Genomic DNA, 20,790 nt, shown 5'->3' with positions numbered 1-20,790 from the left:
TAGATACTAGTTACTCAACATCTCACATGGACAGACATGTCACATGGATCGACAGGACAAAATACTTTTATCTTGACTCAATTTTCATATGATTGCCATTTTATCTCAGTACCCATAATGCCCCACAGGTGAAATGCAGTACAACAGGCTTAACATGCAGGACAAGTCCTATGATTTACAGCTACAAGAACCTCTGAAATCAGGATAAAGGGGAAACGTGGAAGCAACCATCTTCAGATAAACCCTGTTGAGATGTTAGACAGGGAAATACAAGGAAACAGAATGAAGAAATGTGGGGGAGGAGAGCTGGGAGGAGGAGAGGGAGCAGACGATGGCAAGGAAAGCAGTGCAGAGAGCGAGAGAGAGAGAGAGAGAGAGAGAGAGATAAACCCACGACTACCCAGGGTGAATGCAGCAGCCTCTCCTGCCAGATTAGCGTCTGACGTAGCATTATCACCCTGCTGATAGGAGTAGGATCTGGAAAGAGCAACCATTAGAAAGGGAGGGAGGCTGGGCGCTGTGGCTGGAACAAGACGCTCCTGCAGCAGACAGGGAAGAGAGAAAGAAGGGGAGGGCACAAGAAGAAAAAAAAAAAAAAGAGAGAGAAAAGAAAGAAAGAGGCAGAGCACAGAGAGAGAGAGAGAGAGAGAGAGAGAGAGAGAGAGAGGATGGCGACAGAATAGGGAGAGCGAGCAACAGCAGGAGATTGAGAGCAAAGGAGACAGCAGGAGAGAGGGAGAGAGCAAGAGATCAGGAGAGTGATAGAAAGGAAGGAAGGAAGAGAAAAGGGAGAGGGGGATGGGCAGGAGGGGGTGAGAGAGGCAGTGGAGCAGCCGGAGGCGAGCAGCAGGTCGCACACCCTGTGTGTGTGTGTGTGTGTGTGTGTTTGTGTGTGTGTGTGTGTGTGTGTGTGTGTGTGTGTGCGCGCTTGCATGTGTATGTGCCGCGGCAAATTCCCGTTTACAAAGAGGCATCTGTTCCATTAAGCTCCATCCATTGTGCCTAATTACGCCCCGGCCTGTCAGTGAAATGACAACCACTCACTCTCCAGCGAAGCACAAAATCCCTCCTCCTCGCACCCAACCACCACCGACACACTAAACGACACAGCGATGAAAAAGGGGGGTGTGCGAGCGGCGGCTGCCGCCGAATGAACACAGAATACTCACTCGACACCCCGGCCATTGTGCCGATAAAGTGCCGCGCCCGTCCACGGTGAGTGGAAAAAGATCTGAACGCTTTAAAGAAACTGAGGGAAAACAATGGGTCACGTCCGTGGAGAAAAAAAAAAAAGACTGCGAGGAAAAAGAATGGCAGCGTTCTGGAGGGGGGTGGGGGTGGAGAATGTTGCTCTCTAACCCTCCTCGCTGTAATGAGCTCGTAACGTCAGAGCAACGCCAAACACGCAAGTATGTCATCCAACGTGACGCACAACGCGAGCGTTCGCCGCCATCGCTTAGCGTGTTGTTAGCGGAAGGCTGATCTGTGTGTGCTAAATTCCACAGTTCGGGGGTCAAATATACGCCGACAGCTCGTCAAACAGGCGCTCGAGTCAGACGCCGCCCGCCTGCAAAGATGTGTTCGACTTCTCAACGTTCGTCGCCAATCGTTCCTAAAGCCTCGCATCACCGAGTTAACGGGTAAGGAAAGGCCCATTTCGCTCGCCATTAGCGACGTGGCAAAATTGAACCAGGAAGAGGAACAGGAGGTTTGCCGTGCACGCTCCTAACCAGGTTCCAGCCTTCCACATCGCCGCAGTTATGGCCCGGCCCCGGACGCCACTCAGTCTGGTGCTCGAGATGAGCAGCACAAGGTCACTGGGTGAGGAGCCGCTGCTCTGACGCCGGGTGGGTTGCTGTTCTCGTGAACGACCTTGCATCATGCACCAAAAGCCACTGGATACATGAGAACGTATCCGTCCATTACAGCCTGAGTGGTGTTCTTATTAGGGAGACATTTCAACACCAAGATTCAGGCATGTTTCAAGAGTCAATCAGAAGAGTGACCCTCACAAAAGCTTTAAAAGGCTTAACACTTCTTCATGCCATGGCACACAGTGTGGTTGAAATAATGGTAAGGATATTAAGACGAACAAAGCAGACTGTTTAATAAAGCCAAAAGAAAGGAAAAACCCGGCTTTATGTGCTACCTGAGGCTGCAGATCATTTAGCCTTCAACTGACATCATAATAATATGTATTCATACAGCACTTTTCATGTAGTGAAAGCCATTCATATTGTAATAACAATAATAAAATGGAAAAGAATAGATAAAATGAATTGAAGTGATTTTGATACACAGCACAGCACACGGTGACTCAACGAAATGTGTCCTCTGCTTTTAACCCATCACCCATGGTTAGCGGTGGGCAGCCATGACAGGCACCCGGGGTGCAGTGTGTGGGGACGGTGGGGACGGCTAGGCCACCACTGCCCCAAACAGAATAGAATATTGACAGAACAGAATATTGACAGAATAGACATATTGAAGACAAAATAACACAGCGTAACAGAAAATATCTATAAGGCCGTGGTACAAAGACTGATCTTTTTCTGCATTTAAAAGTGATCTGGAGCGTAACAAAAACGCAATGCTGTCCGCCACACTACATTACATATTAACTTTGGGTACACAGACATCCATTTCTAATGGTCACCATCTTAAATTCCAGTATGAATGACCACAGGCCACAAAAAGAAAGAAAGGCAGGACAGACATCGCTTTTACCTTCGCATTCATGCCATCTGATTTACAACCTTGGAAATTTGCTCTCACACCCCCATACACAGGCGCGTACAGCCACACCAGCAACCCCCACCCACCAAACTCATACACAAAGAGCTCCTTGTGAAGGTGAACGCAGACACAAAAACAAATAAATAAGCACATCACGCCCCATATGTCTGCTCAACATCGTCTGCAAAACGACTGCAGGCCGGAGTGGCTGCTAATGAGGCTGTCGTGGTGAATGCCTTTTCTCCAGGAACAAATGAAGAGGTCTCTGCGTGGGGGCCTATATCATGCTGAGCGGACACAGCCAAAGGCAGATACCCCCCTCCCCGCCTCCCCTGGTGGAACCCGATCCGCTTGGCATAGGTGATAAATGGCCGTGTTCATGGGAGTGAGGTGGGGAGGAGTTCTCATGGGAAGCGAGGGGATTTTGTCTTTGCCATTTCACGGCTACTCTGGGCCTTACATTTATTCCACTCCAACAAGATTCTGTTGGGCAAAAAAAAAAAAAAAAAAGAAAAGAAAAAGTGTACTGCAGCCCTCAGCAGTCCTATTTTTGAACTATGACCCCCTCACATTGTGAACGGTGTGACAACAGTTTGGCTGCAAGTGAGCAATCCCAATCGGCTGTGTTTTAAAAATGGAAGACAAATGCTGGCGGTGCTGACGTGTGATGCTAAAGTGAGGGGCGTTGAGGGAGATGGTATATAAACGTCACACCGCCACCTCGCAACATCTGCCACTCAATGTTACTCAATATATTCCAGTCCCCTCAACATAAAATTGTCATTTTTTTCCCCCCCCCATACTGAGCTGCTACAGCTGCCAACCCAACGCATCTGCACCTCTATACTTGCCACAGGAAACAACTAAATTGAAGAAGTAAAGTAAAGATCTTGGGGTACGAAAGGCACACAGGAATATGAAAAAAAAATGGAAGCATGAGTTAGAGAGGTTGATTGAGTGATATGAGAACTGGCCTCTCAGGGACCCCTGACCATGTCTCCAGGGCATGGGACTGACTGAGGAGGAACAGAGGGGAGTAGAGCCTCAGGACAAAATCCATCAAAAAAAAAAAAAAAAAAAAAAGCCCTAGGAGCCCTCAACCGACTGGCCCAAGGCAGTGTGTTCCGATGCAGACCTACATGTCAGAAGTGCTACAAATCTATTAGGAGTGATTGAACCAATAACACCGGACACCGATTCTTCATGTGCTTACAAAAACACAACTTGCTCCTTTAAAAAAATTAGAAGGTCTGCATGGTTGACCTTCATATTGAGCAATAGTGACTGGCTCACTTCTTCATGTCTTCATGTACATCCATTGTGCTTCTAAACGTTAAAGTCGTGCTGTGCCCCAGGGACGTATCATGTCATAGCAATCTTTCTTGGCCAAGTGCTTTTCCACACTCGGCGTATGTCCTGACAGTACCAGCCCAGAAGCCTGCTGAACTAACTGCAGCATGAGTTCCTGAGCAGACCGAGCAGCAGCCGTAATTTGTGGGTGGCGGCAACATCCCTCTAACCTGAGTGTTCTGGATCTGAAATCTGGGATCAGCAAAAGAGGTAGCTGATCAGCTCCTTTCCTTCTTTGGCATGAGGGGGAAAGCAAACTCAAGGTCCTTCAAGGTCAGGGCTGGCAAAAGACAGACATGGTTCAGATTATGGACATGACTGTCAAAAAAAGGATGCGTGTTAAAAGGCCTCTGCAAAAGGTGAGTAAATGTAGAGGAACTGGCTTTCTGTTGGTGCAAAGGGGGGTGGGGCAGGAGGACCAGGGAGGTGATTGTGTATTTTCAAGGCTCGCCGCGCCGCAATGAACCCTTACCAGCAGCTACCAAAGGAGCACTCGCACACACAGAGCACATCTGTAGGGACGTATCTTCAACCCCCATCCTTTGCTCAGTCTCCCTCCCTCCCTCCCTCTCTCTTCATTTCCGTTTTTCTTCTCTCTGCCCTTTTCTTCACTTTTTCTCAGTAGGGGACAGCAGCAGCTGTCACAGATTAAACGTTGTTCCACAGCTGGCTGCAAAAGCATCCCGTCCCCCGACCCAAACTCAAGAGCTCCCCGTTCAAACCGCATGTCTACGCTGCTCACTACGCAATACACTAATGTCCAGTGAGCAACGATTGCACCAAAAAGGGCACCATGCGCTCAAAATGAACCCAACAAGTCTGAGAGTGGGACCACTGGCCACGTCGCACGACAACTCCTTACTGCCCAGCAGGCCAGCCAGTGCTTCCCTTTATTCACAACTTATCACTGCTCCTTTGCAGGGCGATCTCCGTACCCCCCCAGCCCCCTTTACACTCTTATCAGCCAGCTCCAGCCCACTGCACCAAGAGACCCACAAAGGGGCTCATCAACCAAGGCACTAGCTGCCAAAAGGGTGGAGGGCCTGGACGGCAGGACAGGGATGATGAGGGGAGGGGGGGTCTGGTTGAGAGTGTGGCTTTATTAAAGTGTAGGGGGGTGAATCTGGCCATGACAGTCGTCTAAGTGCTGCCTAAGGGAACGAAAGGGAAGATGGCGAAGGGGAAAACCTTATCCCCTACAGAGTGATGCTACGGTCTAGGAATAGTGAAACAGCAGCCAGAGACACGGTGAGAATATGTTACGAAAGTGACAGTTTTAAAAGGAAGGAGAAAACTTCAGATTTCTTCCAGGTGTCAACATGCCTAGGCTTGCGCTCACCTCAAGAAGCGTGAGCGATAGATCTGATGTGAGCAGCAAATGTCACAAACATGAAAATGAGCGGGTACTTTATATGCAGATGTATGTTTAGCACAAACCAGCCAGAGATGATGGCAAAAAAAAAAGTTCAGTGATAGACCACCTGGTTGCCACCTGCAATATGCAGAATCTCTTTATCTGCTGAGTGCCAAAGGAAGGAAGAAGTCGTCTGCGGCGCAGAGGAGAAAACACTGTCATCCGTGTCAGGTGGGTTTCCTGTTTTAGTCTGTCTCTTTTCACAGACACATGTGCACACAAACAGAGTGGGAGACGAGCCGATGCAAATAAATGCATGTAGAATTCACCAAATACTGGTGGGCCTACCCACAGTGTAAATACACAGTATACACACACCCACATATGCCATGGGCTTGAGGACCAGACAAATGTGACATTTCACGCACTGTAATAACCGTATAAAGTTAGATAAGATGTTTGATTGCTGATAAAGCAAATAAAAATTTGATTTCAGTTCAGTTACATCCCTCTGGCTATACATATTCGCATGCATTGTTGGGTTTTATTGGAAAGAATCAAAGAGATTTATTAGCAGCAAACAGATGAGCTGATATAATTGTGTTTATGCAAGAAATCATTAAAAGGGGGACTGAGGGAAAAAAAATCAGAAAATCTCTCCCAACTCTAAACTACAAGCAAAAGCCTAAGATGGAAAACAATATCATATTGCTGCTTGGAGAACAATACGATAACTACAGGAGTCTCTTTCACTATATTCACAATGTCATTGTTAAATGAAAATAAGGAGATTGTGCAATAAACTGTTACATTAAATGTGCTTGCAGCTTAGATAAAGTGCCTCTGTTTCAACTGGTTTGCCTTTGTGCTTAAGACTTTTGCACAGTACTGTAGTTTCCAAATTCTACATTCACACAAACAAACACACACACCCACACACACACCTCAGACAGATAGAGAAAGCAAAAGCGAGAAGGGCAGAGAGAGGTCGGATTGTTCTTTTCCTGTGGTATCTAGGCCAGCCCACGAAGTCTGGCCTTAACACAGCACGATGGCAACCAGTGTGTGCTGTGCATGCACACATCCTCGCACACGTGGACACACGCTCGCACACACGCAGAGCAAGCAATTCGATCCTCTCTGCGAGCACCCCGAGCTCACAATCATTGATAGAGTGTGCCTTTGAGGGGGACGGGGGCAGGGGGGCAAGACACACACCAAATTGAAAGCGAGTGTGCAAAGTGAATTATCTTTGGCTCAGTAGAGTTCCAGTGTACGTGCGTGTGTGTGCGTTAAAGAAGGGAAAAGCCAGGAAGCTTGGGAAATAATGACATAAAAAGTCGAAGAGTGCCAGAGACAAGAGGGAGAGAGAGACAGCCAAGAGAAACACATCAAGCCAGTGTGAAACTCGATGAAAAGACTCCGCTCCAACGAGACTCAGAAGACTTTATTTCTCGCCTTCCAAGCCAATCTGAGATCATATCCATCTACATCAAAAAATGTTTTCCTAGAGACCTTAACCAACATCTTCTGGAAAGATTTGACTACTACCGAATTTTTGAAGTGGAAAATATATATACTATCTCAGGAGGACAAGAGTCCATCTTAGTAGGGTTGCCTTCATGCAATGTTCTCACATTAGCAGGAAACGGTCCTTTGCCTCTGGGGCATAGTTGTGGTTGAGGCGTTTCTTCTTTGCACACACCCAAATTCACCAAAGACCCACCTATCAGCAGCCAATGGAGGTCCCTACTACCTCCTGCTCAGAAGTGTCCATTTGGACCTCCAGGGTGGTGTTTCACTAGTTTTACACAAACATGGTGACCTTTGCAGATAAACAGCAGCCTGGTGTTCACTATGAAGAGGCTTCCTTATCGGCGCCTGTAGGACAATAGGTCGTCTGATAGGTGCCTGCTGTTGTGCCTGATAGGCGAGCTGGTTTCAATCAAGCTGTCCCCTCAGCATGATAAACAGGCTAAGAATAGTGACACACGCACCATCGGTTTTTGAAAGAGGAAGCCAATGAGCCCTGGCTGGCTTACCCCTGAAAAACAAACACGCTGCTCGGGTTCAACCGTCAATATCACCGATTACGTCAAGAATCTACAGGCAAATGCTCAACAAGCAATTTCGCACAGCTACACTTCGATCTGCTCAGGAGAATGCATTCCCATTGGCTGCATTGGAAAGCGTTTTAAGGTGATTGAGTATTTACGAAACCCTTCCTCCTGAAAGATGACAGCTGAGCTGAGTATAGGTAAACCAGCAGGGCAAACAAGGAATTAGGCAAAGTAAAAAAAGGTAAGTCTAAATCTAAACACCCCCTTCTATGTGAAATCTGCATGACCGGTGGCTTCCAATGTCAGGAACTTACCCAATTGCCTTAAAGCTGGCAAAAAAAATAAAATACTTAGCTAACTGTCCCCACTAGGTTCATGCATTTGTTCAGTTCATCTCGACATTCACTCCTTACACTCTCTCAGGTAAGCTGGTATGACCGACTTGCCCAGAGGAAATTCAATGAAACTGTACACAAAAAAAAAAAAAGAAAAGAATTTAATGAGTCCTTTGAATGAATATGGTACAGCAAATAAGAAGAGACAATGACAAAGACAACGGCATGAGCTCAACATGAAAAAATAAAAACAACAACAACAATCTGTGAAAAGCGTGTCACCCTGCCCAGTGGGAGAGAACGAAGGGCAGAGATGTCGCTTACACGTTTGTTTTGCTGCGTTTTTTCCCCTCAAAATAAAAAGAAAATCCAGCATATCCAGCAGGAGTCACTGAAAGAGAGACGACGACGGGCGGAGGAGGGAAATTGGAGGGGGGGGGTGAAAGGGTGAAAGAGGGAGAGAGAGAGAGAGAGAGAGAGAGAGAGAGAGAGAGACACAGACTCTTTGCAGAACCATCAATCATACCTCCCCGGGTTCAAGTTTATTTGGCTTGGTTTTTCGTTGAGAGTCCACAAAAGGCGGGAGGGACTGCGCCTGGGGGAGAAAAAGAAAGAGGGAAGAGAGAGGGAGGGATGGAGAGACTAAGAGCGCTCTAATGAGAGAGGAGAGGACCGAGAAGCCACACCTCCTCAATCACCCCACACACGTCGGCCTCTCACACTGGCAGCGCTCTCTTTTATCTATACCTGAGCTCGCTGCTGAGAGCGCCGCCGTTAAGTGGGTGTATCGGGAGAGGTCCGGAGAGACTGCGCAAAAAAAGCGAGACGGAATGATAACAACTGTTTAACTCGTTCTGAGACGTTCCTGCCTACAGCAAGACAAGACAAGCACATCAGAGACCCAGCGATGAGTGTCTTTCTTCCAGGACTCAATGTTTTTTTTCCCGTCAGCAATCATCCCCTGTATACAACTGCTCAGCCGCAACATTAAAACCACACCCATCATCTCATTACAATGGCCTGTCAAGTGATGGGCTACATCACAAGTTCAATGGGCAGCGGCCCAACTTAATAATTAAATGTCCCTCGCAAACTCCGGAAAAAGGTGTGTGACAAGCCACTTGTCTGTTGACTGATCAAAATTCCAGGTACAAGCTGGTTGCTACAAAGGTTTCTCCAAACTGGACTAGCACAGGAGTATTCTGAACCATCTTTCATGAGTTCTGATGTTGTACCATGTTCCTAACACTAAATACATACACATACGTTGCAGCGGTCTCTGAGGTGAGCTTCCTAACCCCCATATATTTACTATTACGGTCCAATGAGGCTTACTGCTTACAGAGCTTGTGTGAGACCATCTTTAGGTCTATTATGGCTGTAATGGGTAGGATAAGTCAGAAACCGAATCTAGTTGTGATCTGCATTACAGTTGTGTGCCTCCTCAGCCCCATTGATGGTAATGGAATGGACACATGCTCCAATTGATGCACTTCCTGTGCAAGTCAGGGACTCACAAATAGTTTAAATCCTCAGAAAAATCAAACCGAGCTGCCTGATGGGAGGAGGAACAAGTTTAGTCCATGATGAGTGGTGACGTTTTTGGCCCTTATCACACAGTGTGAGTCACTACATCTGATTCTCCATAGTGGGTAAGTATGTGGACTTGTAACTCACCTTGTACCAGAAGACCCAGGTTCAACCCCACTTACTACCATCGTGTCTCTGAGCGATGCTCATAAACAGGAAAAAGTGAGGAATATGTGCGTGTGTGTGAAGCCTTATACAGGTGGAGTATAGATGACAAGGCCTCCTTGGTGCCAGGCCTGGATCAGGTAGCAGGGTGGAGGATTATGTTCTTTTAAGAGCGGATTAGCCATGTTAGCGCGTTCAAGGCAAATTGCTCCAAGAAGAAGATTCTAAGGTACAAAAAAGTAAAATTCTTCACTTAATCCAGCTCAAAGCTTCTTAGCTCCTTACTCTCTTTCTTTCTCTCTCTCCCTCCCTCACCCAGCCTCGCTCAGTCACTCCTGACTCCCAGCATCCTTCTCCGCTTGTCAGTGTGTGTTTGGAACATCAGCGTCACTTGAAGAGAAATTTGTCTGGGGCCCCCGTTCCTGTTGCTTAATTCCTCCACCGCTCCCCCAGACGAGCCACCAAATCTGTGAACAAGACTCTGACGTGCTGGTTCTTCACGGCTTTGGTGCTCTTCAAATGGAGATGCCTGCCAAACCCCCCACAACTAAAAACACTACACTGCGGAATGTAGAGTAATGACAATGGTGATGACAGAAGCACAATGGGACAATGATGGTTGGTACATGAAAGATTTAAAGTGAGCATCGGTAATCGTAATCTTGGATTACGATGTGTGCAACACTGAGGAGCTTGTTCAGCTAGCGTGTTCTGAGCTGACAAACAATATGGCACATATGGTACATGGAGTGGTCCAGTCGGCAACAGAACCGCATGTGTGTCTAATCAAGGTCATATCATCTTGTACTCCATATGGAGATGTGCAGCTGGTTCTGAGACAGGGGCCCAGGTGTAGAAAGGGTGGGGTCCACTCTGTCCCTATCAGAGGCCAGGCAACAATCACGGGGAACAGTGAGCAGAAGGGGCAGACAGAGACGCTGATATGAGTGAGGAGGAGAGAAGTGGGGGATGGAAGACAAGATGAGTCACGCTTTGGTGCCTCTTGAGCATCCTCCATCAATGACACATAGAAAGCATGTGTACGCATATGAAAGGGGGAAGGGAACAAGAGCACCACGTCTGATGTTCTCTTTGTGGACCTGTGTGCTATAGAAAAAGGCAGGAAGTTCAGCAACAATAGGACTTTTCACTCAGATCAATCCAGTTCAGCTCTAAGGCATCAGGGAAAAACAGCTTTCCATACTTCCTAGATCAAATGACGTCTTAACAACTCGCCAAAAGGACTTCAAGGAAATCAAAGTCAAGACAAAAAAGTTCGCTATTCATTTTAAGGATGAGGCAAATTACCACTGATGATGCGCTGATGTGCGGAGGTGTATGCTCATAGAGATGAACAGACCACCGTGTGGTTGCCAATAGCACACTGCCTGCTGCTAAGAACCAGGAAAGCCTCCTCAGTTGCAGGGTGCAGTACACCGGCCCGCCGCATGTGGCCAGAGTGCATGGACAGTTCCTACATGATGACTACAGTGGCTCTTGATAGCGGTCCTTGATCCAACTGAAAACCTTTGGCATATTATGTACTGGGATATCATTCGGCATCAAATAACGTCCAGGAGATCAACAGTGACTTGATCTAAGTGTGGAGGACATCCACCAGTTCATCGTAACATTCCCAGATATTGTTGGTATACAGGCACATGAACTGCTATGAAGTCACCGAAGTTGGGACAGTCTGATTTTCAGACTTATTACCATACTTTTAACATTCATTGCAACCTCATTTGTGATACTGCTCTATTAAGCTTTGATGATAAAAATATTTTATAAATAATGGGAGGTTGTAGGGAGGTTGGAGAGACACTGATTCTTTCCTGTCCATGAGCCATAAGAAGGAATTCCTGATCCCCCCTCTAACTGATTTCTTCTTCCAACTCCATTGCAATCATGTGCAGAGCAAAAAGGTTTAGTTGACAACGATCAGGAAATTGTTGGTTCAAAGCCCATGAGGAAATCTGAGCACTTAACTAAATAGGGGGCTCTTAACCTCAATTTCTTCCACAGATAACCAGCACAAGAAGGTGTCGTGAGCAAGAGGCTCAGGATGAATCTGTCTGCTAAATGGCTTAATGCAAAACTGAAGGAGACAATTAGCAATATCAGACAGTCACACAACAACGCATTACTGTTAACTGAAAACAATGGCCTCTTCACAAAACCTGACTGCGCTGGAGAACAGCGGAAAAAAAAAAGAGAGAGATAATTGTTTCACGGTTCCTTGACATACAACGGAAAGATAATTAGGCAAGGCAGGGCAAAAAAAAAAAGAAAGAAAAGTGTGTCACTCTGACTGGAAACTAATACAAAGGCTTTGCTGTTTATCCGTTACATTTCTTAATAATCTTTCACCTTCTCGCTCTCTCTTTTTTCCTCCTTGGGCTTTTCCTGTTTCAAGGAATTCGTGTAACATTACGCACATTGTCGACATGTTGGTAAGTACTTCCCAATCGCTTCCACATACACAGATAAACACACAAAGACACTCCCCCCCCCCTCTTCTCCTCCTTTCTTTCTTTCCCTCCCTCCCTCCCACCTTCCTTGTCTTGCAGCTGCCATTGATTCAGGCGGCAAGGTGCTATGGGCCATTGTATCTATGGCAACGCGAAGTGGCTGTGGCGGCCAAAGTTTCTCTCTAGCCCCCTCCTTCCCACCCTCCCTCTGAAGAGGAGAGGAGGATAGGAGGAGGAAAAAGGGAGGGAGAGAGAGAGAGAGAGAGAGAGAGAGAAACTGTGCGGCTAGATCATTCTTATTCTGTAGTCCGGCCGGCAGCACGGCACACTGTGAGCAACAGCCTGATCTCAGCATACTAAACAGAGCACTGTCATCCAAGACACACAAACACACACGCGCGCACACACACACACACACACGCTCAGACTTACACCAACCTGACCGTATATCTTTGTATGTCAGGGCTTCGGTGTTTCAGGGCTATGCACATGCACATTTCGGAATCAAGCCAAGACACCTCCTGAAACCCACCCGCTTTCAGTATGCCCCCACAAACGCATGCATGCGCACACACACACACACACACACACACACACACCCTTTCCTCCTCACCCTCCTCTCCCCAGACATGTCCTCTGCGTCCCTCCCTCTCTAAACCTTCCTCAGTCCCCGCTGCCCTGATCCATACAGACCTTCCATCTGTCACTAGAGCTCGGTGGGGAGAGCACACAGGCACCGGAGCAGCACGCAACGCACTGATGAGCCACCGAGTGCCGCAACCTACACACAAACAACCTTCCAGTTACGTATATAATTAATCATATCTACACACATACACACACAAAAAAAAAAAAAAAAAAATCACAGTACATACACCATCCACATTGTGTATCTACACATAAACACATGTCTAGAAGGTTGACCTGCAGTCTGCACCCACACAAACTCAAACCACCATGACTACACAGTTCAACCTATACTCTGCGTCTTAATGCTTCAAACTAAGTCTTTCAACACATACTAGCTACAGGTCATACTGTACAAACAAATACAACCAAAACAATGAATGTTAAAAAAAAATAATTAAATAAATAAGCTGTTATATAGGTAAAATAATTATTCATATGAATAAATAAATTTAGATACACACATTATATATTTATCCGAAACAGACAAGGTGCCACTGAGCAAAGCACCGTCCCCATACACTGCTCCCCAGGCATGCAGAGGACAGAGTGGGCACTTCATGTTCACTTTTTCACTAAAAGTTACACATGCCTAAAACATAAAACATGGATGAAACACAAAAATGACAAAATGTCTTCTTAAGTAAATAAATAAATAGATTACTTTTCCTTACTTTGCGTTTGAATGCAACATTCCTCGATGCTTAGTATTTTAATGAGTTGTGATACTTAAGTGCTTTTCATAATTTACAGCATTTATCAGACGCCCTTATATAGGGACAGTCTCCCTGGAGCAACTTAAGGTTAAGTGTCTGGCTCAGGGACACTATGGTAGTAAGTGCCAAATGTGACCACATCAAGATTGGCTCAGTAGGGAGAATTTAAATGGAGTTCATATTTAAGTAATTTAACCATAATACTTAAGTAACATTGCTGATCGAATGGAATCAACAGGAAATGCTCTTGAGGTAGCATCTTTCCTAGACACTGGCTGTGTGTGTATTAAAGGGAAGCAATCCTCCAGCAAAACTCCAACAGTGCTACCATCAGGTGCATGCTGCCAAATTACATGTCACATTGCATTAGCACATTTCTAACATACTGTGCATTCATATGTATACTTGTAGCTGACAGTCTGGCAGTACTTACCTATTTACTTACCCTTAGCTATTTGCTCAATTTGCACCATTTATCACCTGCAATTTAACACTGAACTGGGAAGTTTGATTCAATGTGATTGTGCTCTGGTATGATTCATTTATATCATGTAAAGTATATCTCAATGCATTTCTAGGACTCTGTGATCTTTTTGTTGGCAATATTTTTAATAACTACAAAACCTCACTTGTGAAACCAAGATTGTGCAGTGTGCAGATTTGGGCAAATGTTCTGCTGGGAAACCTGGGATCTTGCATCCACAGAGATTTTACCAATTGTGCATCTGTGGAATGTGCTGGAAAACCCGGTCTATGATCTATGGAAGCACCTCACATCTTAGAATACTTACACCAGTCTCCAATACATGACGTGATCACAGATACCACAGTCCATGCCTCAAGGGCTCCAACTAACTTCATTAAATACTGAGAGGCCGTAAAGTTGTGGCTGATCAGGGTAAAACATACACATTGTGGGACTAGTGTAATTTAATTAAAATTAGCAAGCTCTAAGAATGAAGACTATGGAGTCTATAGTTTAACTTTTTATAATTGAATATTAAGTTACATAAATCCCATTTCTGCATATTGGTACAATATTTTACTAATTAAGCCCATTTTGCATTTATATGTCCTATATTTATAAGAAATATGCAACTAACAATCCTCAACCATTTATTGAAGCATAGCACATTCCTGTACTAGATTAGCTTTTTTGTGATTATGGTTGAAGTAAATTGAAATGGTATGCAGGAGGAGAACAGTCAAATGAAATAAATTGGCCAAATGATCTGACCAGATCAGTTCTCAGTGTGACCCAAAGTGCTCTAATGACTACTAACTGGACATGCCCAGGATCTGTGTAACATTGAGAGGTTTCACAGGTCCGACTTGCCATGGCCGGGGTATTTCATTTTTCAGATAAACTTATTAATGGGCGCTACCCCATCAAATAGCCTATTTGCCGCATGCAACACGAAAACACAACATGGTGTTGGATCTGGAAGATCTGTGTGTAGTTTGCACACATGAGGACATCCTCCCCAGTGGTAAATCACATTTGTCTGCGCTTCCCTCCCCCAAATTTCATTTAGCGGCTTCTTTTGTTTGGTGTGGCGACTGAACAGGCTGTCCTCGCATGGTGTCAATGTTCAGAGGGAAGGATGGAACAGCACAGAGCAGTCCTCCTTCCCTACCCCCAACCTCCCTCCCTGCCTGCCTGCCTGCCTGCCTCATGCTCAACCCCTCCCTTTCCTCCTCCTCCCTTGTTCCTAGGAGCCTCTCCACAGGATCTGAGAACAGCTCAGCTCAAGTCCTGACATGTGTGCCAGAGAAAGGGGGTGGGGAGAGAGAGAGGGAGAGGAAAAAAAAAAAAAAAGAGAGAGAGAGAGGGATTGCTGGGGGGTGGGGCTAATATCTCCTATTCCTCAGGATGGAGAGGCTGGGGGGATGGAATGGGTGCGTCAGGGTGGTCTTTCTCGCTCTTTATCTTCTCAGAGTAGCGCGAGTGCCTGTTAAAGTCCGGCTCTTGCACGGAGATGACGCCTTGCTGGAGGCAGCCGCACACATGCACAACACTATACCGACTGTCTGAGGTCTCAGTTGAGATTTACCCTTCAGAAAAGACAAACAAGGTCAGAGCTGGGCCAGAGCATCTGTGTTGTCTGTGATTCTGCTGTATGCGCGTACAGAAATGTCTACATCTTAAAAGGTTGTGTAGATGTGTGTGAAACGCATGACCGTAAACTCAGCCGAAATCAGTGATGCTGCAACGTCTCACCGCACCTGATGACAAATCTTGATATGCTTTATGAAACCTTTCCTCTTCAGAAGGCCCAAATCTCAAACCATCAAGAATCAGGATCCCTCCAGTACCCTCCTCCCAGTCACCAGAGAATAAATTACCATCACCGAGACAATATGCTAAATGGAAGAGCGGGACAATTAAACCTTGACTAACAAGCTTTTAAGAAGAGCCATCAAGTTTCATAATTGTGCACTAATAAGATTATGCCATAATAATAACAAGATTTGTGGCACCTGTAAAGCAAGCCTGTGTCAGTCTGTGTGTGTGTGATGGTGGGCATAAATAATGCTAATGATGCTGGCTCCCCACAACTCAGCTGTGCCCCCATGCCTCATCTGTCCGATAATCGATAAGCTTGATGGCCTGTTTGCTGTCTGGCAAACTTACCGGCACCCTGTCAAGACACACAGGCAGAAGGTGCTCAGCTCTACAAGAGCGGTCAAAAAAAAAATTACTTCTTAAACCGTTCTGCACAAAAACCACCAAGGAGCATTACAGGACAGCTAGAAGTATGATTTTAAAGAAAGAAAGAAGAAAATTAACTTAAAATAATATTAACAACCATCAACTGGATGACTAAACAACATTCTGGTAGCACAGTTAATTCCCTACACCACTAGCCGTGCAGATGAAAGTCTATTGTTGTTCCCTCCACTTTACATTTTCATCTCTCCCCAACCTTTCCCTCTCTCGCACAGCCGCTATTTGCTGCATTTCCTTGTGGAAAGAAACAATCCTCATAAATCTGCCTGGTTATTGGTGCTGAGTGTCTCTGGGTGGCTATGGCGAGAAACGTGGGGATTAGAAAGGAGAAAAAGAAAAAAAAAAGAAAAAATCACATAAATGACAAATTGTCAGCAGAAAGAATGAAAGAAGAAATGCAAAGATGTCAAGATAGAACATACAAAAAGAGCTGATAGGATGAAACTGGGTCTTTGTCATTGACAAGCTTATTCACCGATGACTTTAACAGTGTAGATGAGACACACTGAGGATTAATTGATAACGAATTATGAGATTAACATTAAAGTGGTAATAAAAAGACGAGTACACCAGAATTATCAAGGTGAAAATAGCTAGAAATACAATCACAGGAAATTGGTATGTCTTAGAGCACAAAAATGGATGAGATTTGAGACAACAGGAGGTGCTTTTGGACTTCCACGGGGACACCAGGGGCTGGTGCATAGACTTTAATATATTTGAGTGTTGATTTCCTGTTCAATGTGCTAGCTGTTGCTGAGGCAACAGACACCATTTTACCATAGTTGGGAGTGTTCAGGACACCGACAAACAATAAAAAAATTCTGGAATGCGTAGAGACAATCTATCAAGGAAGACTACCATCTTGCACTGATCTAATATCTAATTTGAAAATAAAAGGAAGGGCTTGACTGCCACCAAGAAAATCTCTGTAGAACAGCTAAGTAAATCAAGGCATCAATGGGGTCACAAACCTCTATAGCCCTGATTCTTAAATAAGTCCTTCTAAATTTCTAGCTGTAACGGCGTACAGACGTAACAGTACAAACATAACAGTACAAACATACTGCAAGAATTGAAAACAAAAAGTGTACTTCAACTTGATGAAGATCTAAAACTTGTGATATACAAATTATAATGCAGCTCTCACAAACATCAACTTTACCCAGTTGCCACATTTGCTCTGCTAATGAATCAACCAAATACCATTAACAGTTATAGATCTGCTGAAGACCACAATTTCAGAACAAAAAGTGGCACCAAACAATAAAAAACAAAAACTGCATCCATTTCCTGACATACACATGCGACTTGGAGGCTAGTTAGAAAACCTTGCTTCTTACCTGGGAGTGTGTTTGCATGGCATTGTAGGGTAAGCCCTGCTTCATCAATAGCATCCTCTTCTGCTCTTCACTGAGGTGGGCTGTCTGGCCAGGCATGGGGCCCTGAGCTGGCTGTGGACCCCCACCTTGACTCTGCATGTAGGGCATCATGGAGCCTTTTCCTTGGTTGGCCATTGGTGGAGTCATCCTTTGGCCCATGTGGTCAACGGCACTGAAATGGCTCAGAGGCTTGGTGTTGCTGTACGACAGAGGCTTGCTCAGGGCGCTCTGGTTGCCTAGGTTGTTTGGTGGTTGCTGTGGATGCTGCTGCTGTTGACTTATCATATTCATGTGGCTCTGAGGGAGGTAGTTGTTCATACCGGATTTTTGTGGGTTCCCTGCCATGGCCGGTACCATGGAGTTGGGTGTGTTAAAGGCTTGTGGGTACATCATAGGGCTATTTGGTTTATCTGGGTTAAAAGGGCCCCCATAGGGACTGGTTGGAGGACCAGCAGGGGACCAGTTAGCCTGTTGGGACTGCTGCTGCTTCTGCTGAATGAGTTTGGCTCGTTGCTGTTGCTGGGCTGCCATTTGCTTTAACTGTTCTGCAGGGGACAGATCAGAGGTTTGTGGCTGTGGCACAGTGACTGGTACCGGGCCTCCACCACCACCTCCCTGGACAGGACCCCCAGAGGACACAGGTGCTGAACCGTTTGGCCCGACCCCCGGACCGGCATTCATCAAATATCCATTCCCAGGTCTGGCTGTCTGCGTTTGGGTCTGCGGTGGAGTCTGCGGTGAGCGGGCCACACAGTTGGCTGGTGATCCGGTCGCCATTGCAACAGCCGGAGACTGCTGCAGGGGCTGCTGGGGTGGCGTACCATTAGCAGTTGTGGCGAACTGTGGACCCGAGGAAGAGGGTCGCACCTGAGGGGAGCCCATGGGCATCTGGTTGGTTTGAGGAGGTGGGGCAGCAGGCGCTGGCACGGCTGCAGGGGGCTCCTGCGGGAGTGGCGTTTGAGCAGCTGGCCGAGTGAATTCTGCCTCTTTCTTCTCCTCAAAGTCCTCATTAAACAGGTCCTGCATGTCATCCTCAGGCACAGTGTTGGCCAACTCATCGATAAGCTCCTGCAGCTCCTGATCGTTCAGGTTGAAGTCAGAAAACAGCTTGTTCTGGCTGGAAAGAGATGCATCAGAGGACTCCATTCCAACCCCATCATCCAAAGGTTCCTGTTTCATGTCTTTAAGGATGCCAAAGCCATCATCTAAGTCCAAAGTCCCATTCAGGCCATTCTTGCCCAAGTCTTCAGGCCGGCCCGTGATGTGGTTGCTGATTGCATTTCCGTTCCCAGTGACACTAGCATTGCTAATGCTGTTGCTGCCCACGCCCAGTGGTGGCTTGATGTCCATTTGGTGAATAGGTGAAATGGGCGGAACATTGTTGGCTAAGCCACTCAATGAGTCCAAACCACCCTCCTTTCGCAATCTCTTGGTATTGGGAGAGTAACTGCCATCACAGATGCCATTCTGCTCACCATTCAGGGGCGAGCGAGCACTGTCCAGTTTCCTTTTAACAGTCTCCTGGAGCTGGAAAAAAAAAAAGATACAAAAACACATGAATAAATACACAGTATTCTAAAAGGACATGCATTCAAATGAACTGGCATGTGCATCTTTGTAATATATCAAAATCAAAAATGGTATTACAGCCTTGACAAAACTTCACAATATTTGCGCAAGTCAAAGTACAATTGCATGCATCTGGTCAAATGCAATCTCATCAAAGACTATATTAAAAAAATAATAATAATAATAAAATACAATGGAGAAACCTGTTTAACAGAATTCCTGTATTCCTGTGGACTGTGGTTCACTTTGAAGCTCTAGCTGTGAAATTTCACAGCCCTTCTGAGATCTAAAGTAGGTTATGTACTAATTCGTAAAAAAAATGTAAACAGAAATTAGGAAAAATCATACGACTTTAATCCACCGAAGAGAGGCATGAAATTTGGATCATGGAGGAGTAAGACTGAGGGGGAGTAATTCATACTTATCTCAGAGAGTAATATCAAGGAACACCAAAAAACACGCACTCCCTTTAGCAAAAACTACTCCTCATTAGACTTATCATTTCACTTCCAGTTCTTTAAATGGATACTTAAAAATCCTTTAATGCACACAGCCAAATCACAATCAGGCCCACTTAAGGGTTTACACAACCCTACAATAGAACATCTCACACCAAAAAAAAAACTGTGTGTGTGACAGATTCTCTACAGGTTTAAGAATATAAGACAACACAGATGTCAAAAGGAAATTTGGGCAGGCACTTCATAGTGGTGTGGCACATGACAAACCCATTTCCAACAATTATATAGCCGTTCAAAAAAGGGTGTGTGTGTGTGTGTGTGTTTGCACGCGTGTGCCACTCTTGTAATCGGCACCGGTGCTTGGATTTAAACATTACCCTCCTGAGAGGCAATTAGAGCGCTAATTCAAAGCAGAATAGCACACCAAGCTGGAGGTCTACTAGGCAGTAGGCATGCTGTTTCTTTTGCCACAATACAAACTGTTTAAACAGCACTCTGTGGCCTTCGGTGGGAAGAACGCTCCCGTGCACCTTTCTCTGCACCCGTTGGGAAATACACCCCAGAACCCCATAATAAAGTGATCAATAGAGACGGCGGGCTTAAAGCCACATAAGCGTGTAGCACCGGGGGAAAAGGAACATTGACAGATGACAAAGTTTTATTGTTCACACTCAGGCGAGCGCTTATTACAGCAAATGTCTCCCGCCTAATTTGCCCCAGTCACTGAGTGCAGTCTAAGTTGCCTGTCACCATCATCCAACCATACACCGGTGCCGACGTGAGACACAATATTAAAAATTTAGCTGTGGCGCCGCACCACACCACACAACAGTGCTGTTTGCCGGACACAATGCTACACATGTCTGGTGCACCAACAAACCATGAATGCGCAACACACACTTGGGACCGAACATACAGGGCTCATGGCTCTTTACTGGGCATGCACCAGAACCAAATTCACTGAATCCCCAACCACCCTCACAGTCAGTGAAGGCCACATGCATATTTGGTTCTAGTCAATTGTCTGTGCCCATCCTTCCTTTCCTCTACCCAAACACACACATGGTCACATTAATATAGGTTTCAATGGCACTGTCACCAAGGTCTGGAGAGCGATTTTACGGACATGCTGTGGTGTGCATTTAGTGACTGCCACAGACTCTCTCGCTCTCTCAATCTCTTCACTTTGAAGTCTATAAAACATCTGCAGATTAATATACACCAACTGGACTTCAGAAGGACA

At 45.8% G+C, this 20,790-nt stretch overlaps 1 protein-coding gene across 3 annotated transcripts in view; it reads right to left on the bottom strand.

Moving 5' to 3' along the window:
• maml3 (mastermind-like transcriptional coactivator 3) overlaps window positions 1-20,790 on the bottom strand; it is a 91,231-nt gene that overhangs the window by 23,402 nt on the left and 47,039 nt on the right. For all 3 annotated transcript variants that reach the window (XM_028977815.1, XM_028977816.1, XM_028977817.1), the window contains exon 2: window positions 17,479-19,044. In XM_028977815.1, coding sequence (XP_028833648.1) covers window positions 17,479-19,044 — 1,566 coding nt within the window. The remainder of the gene's footprint in view (window positions 1-17,478; window positions 19,045-20,790) is intronic.

Source organism: Denticeps clupeoides, chromosome 4 (genome assembly GCF_900700375.1).
Source record: "Denticeps clupeoides chromosome 4, fDenClu1.1, whole genome shotgun sequence".
NCBI classification, from domain to species: domain Eukaryota; kingdom Metazoa; phylum Chordata; class Actinopteri; order Clupeiformes; family Denticipitidae; genus Denticeps; species Denticeps clupeoides.
Note: the sequence above shows the minus strand (reverse complement) of the source record. Positions and strands in the feature narration are given on the sequence as shown.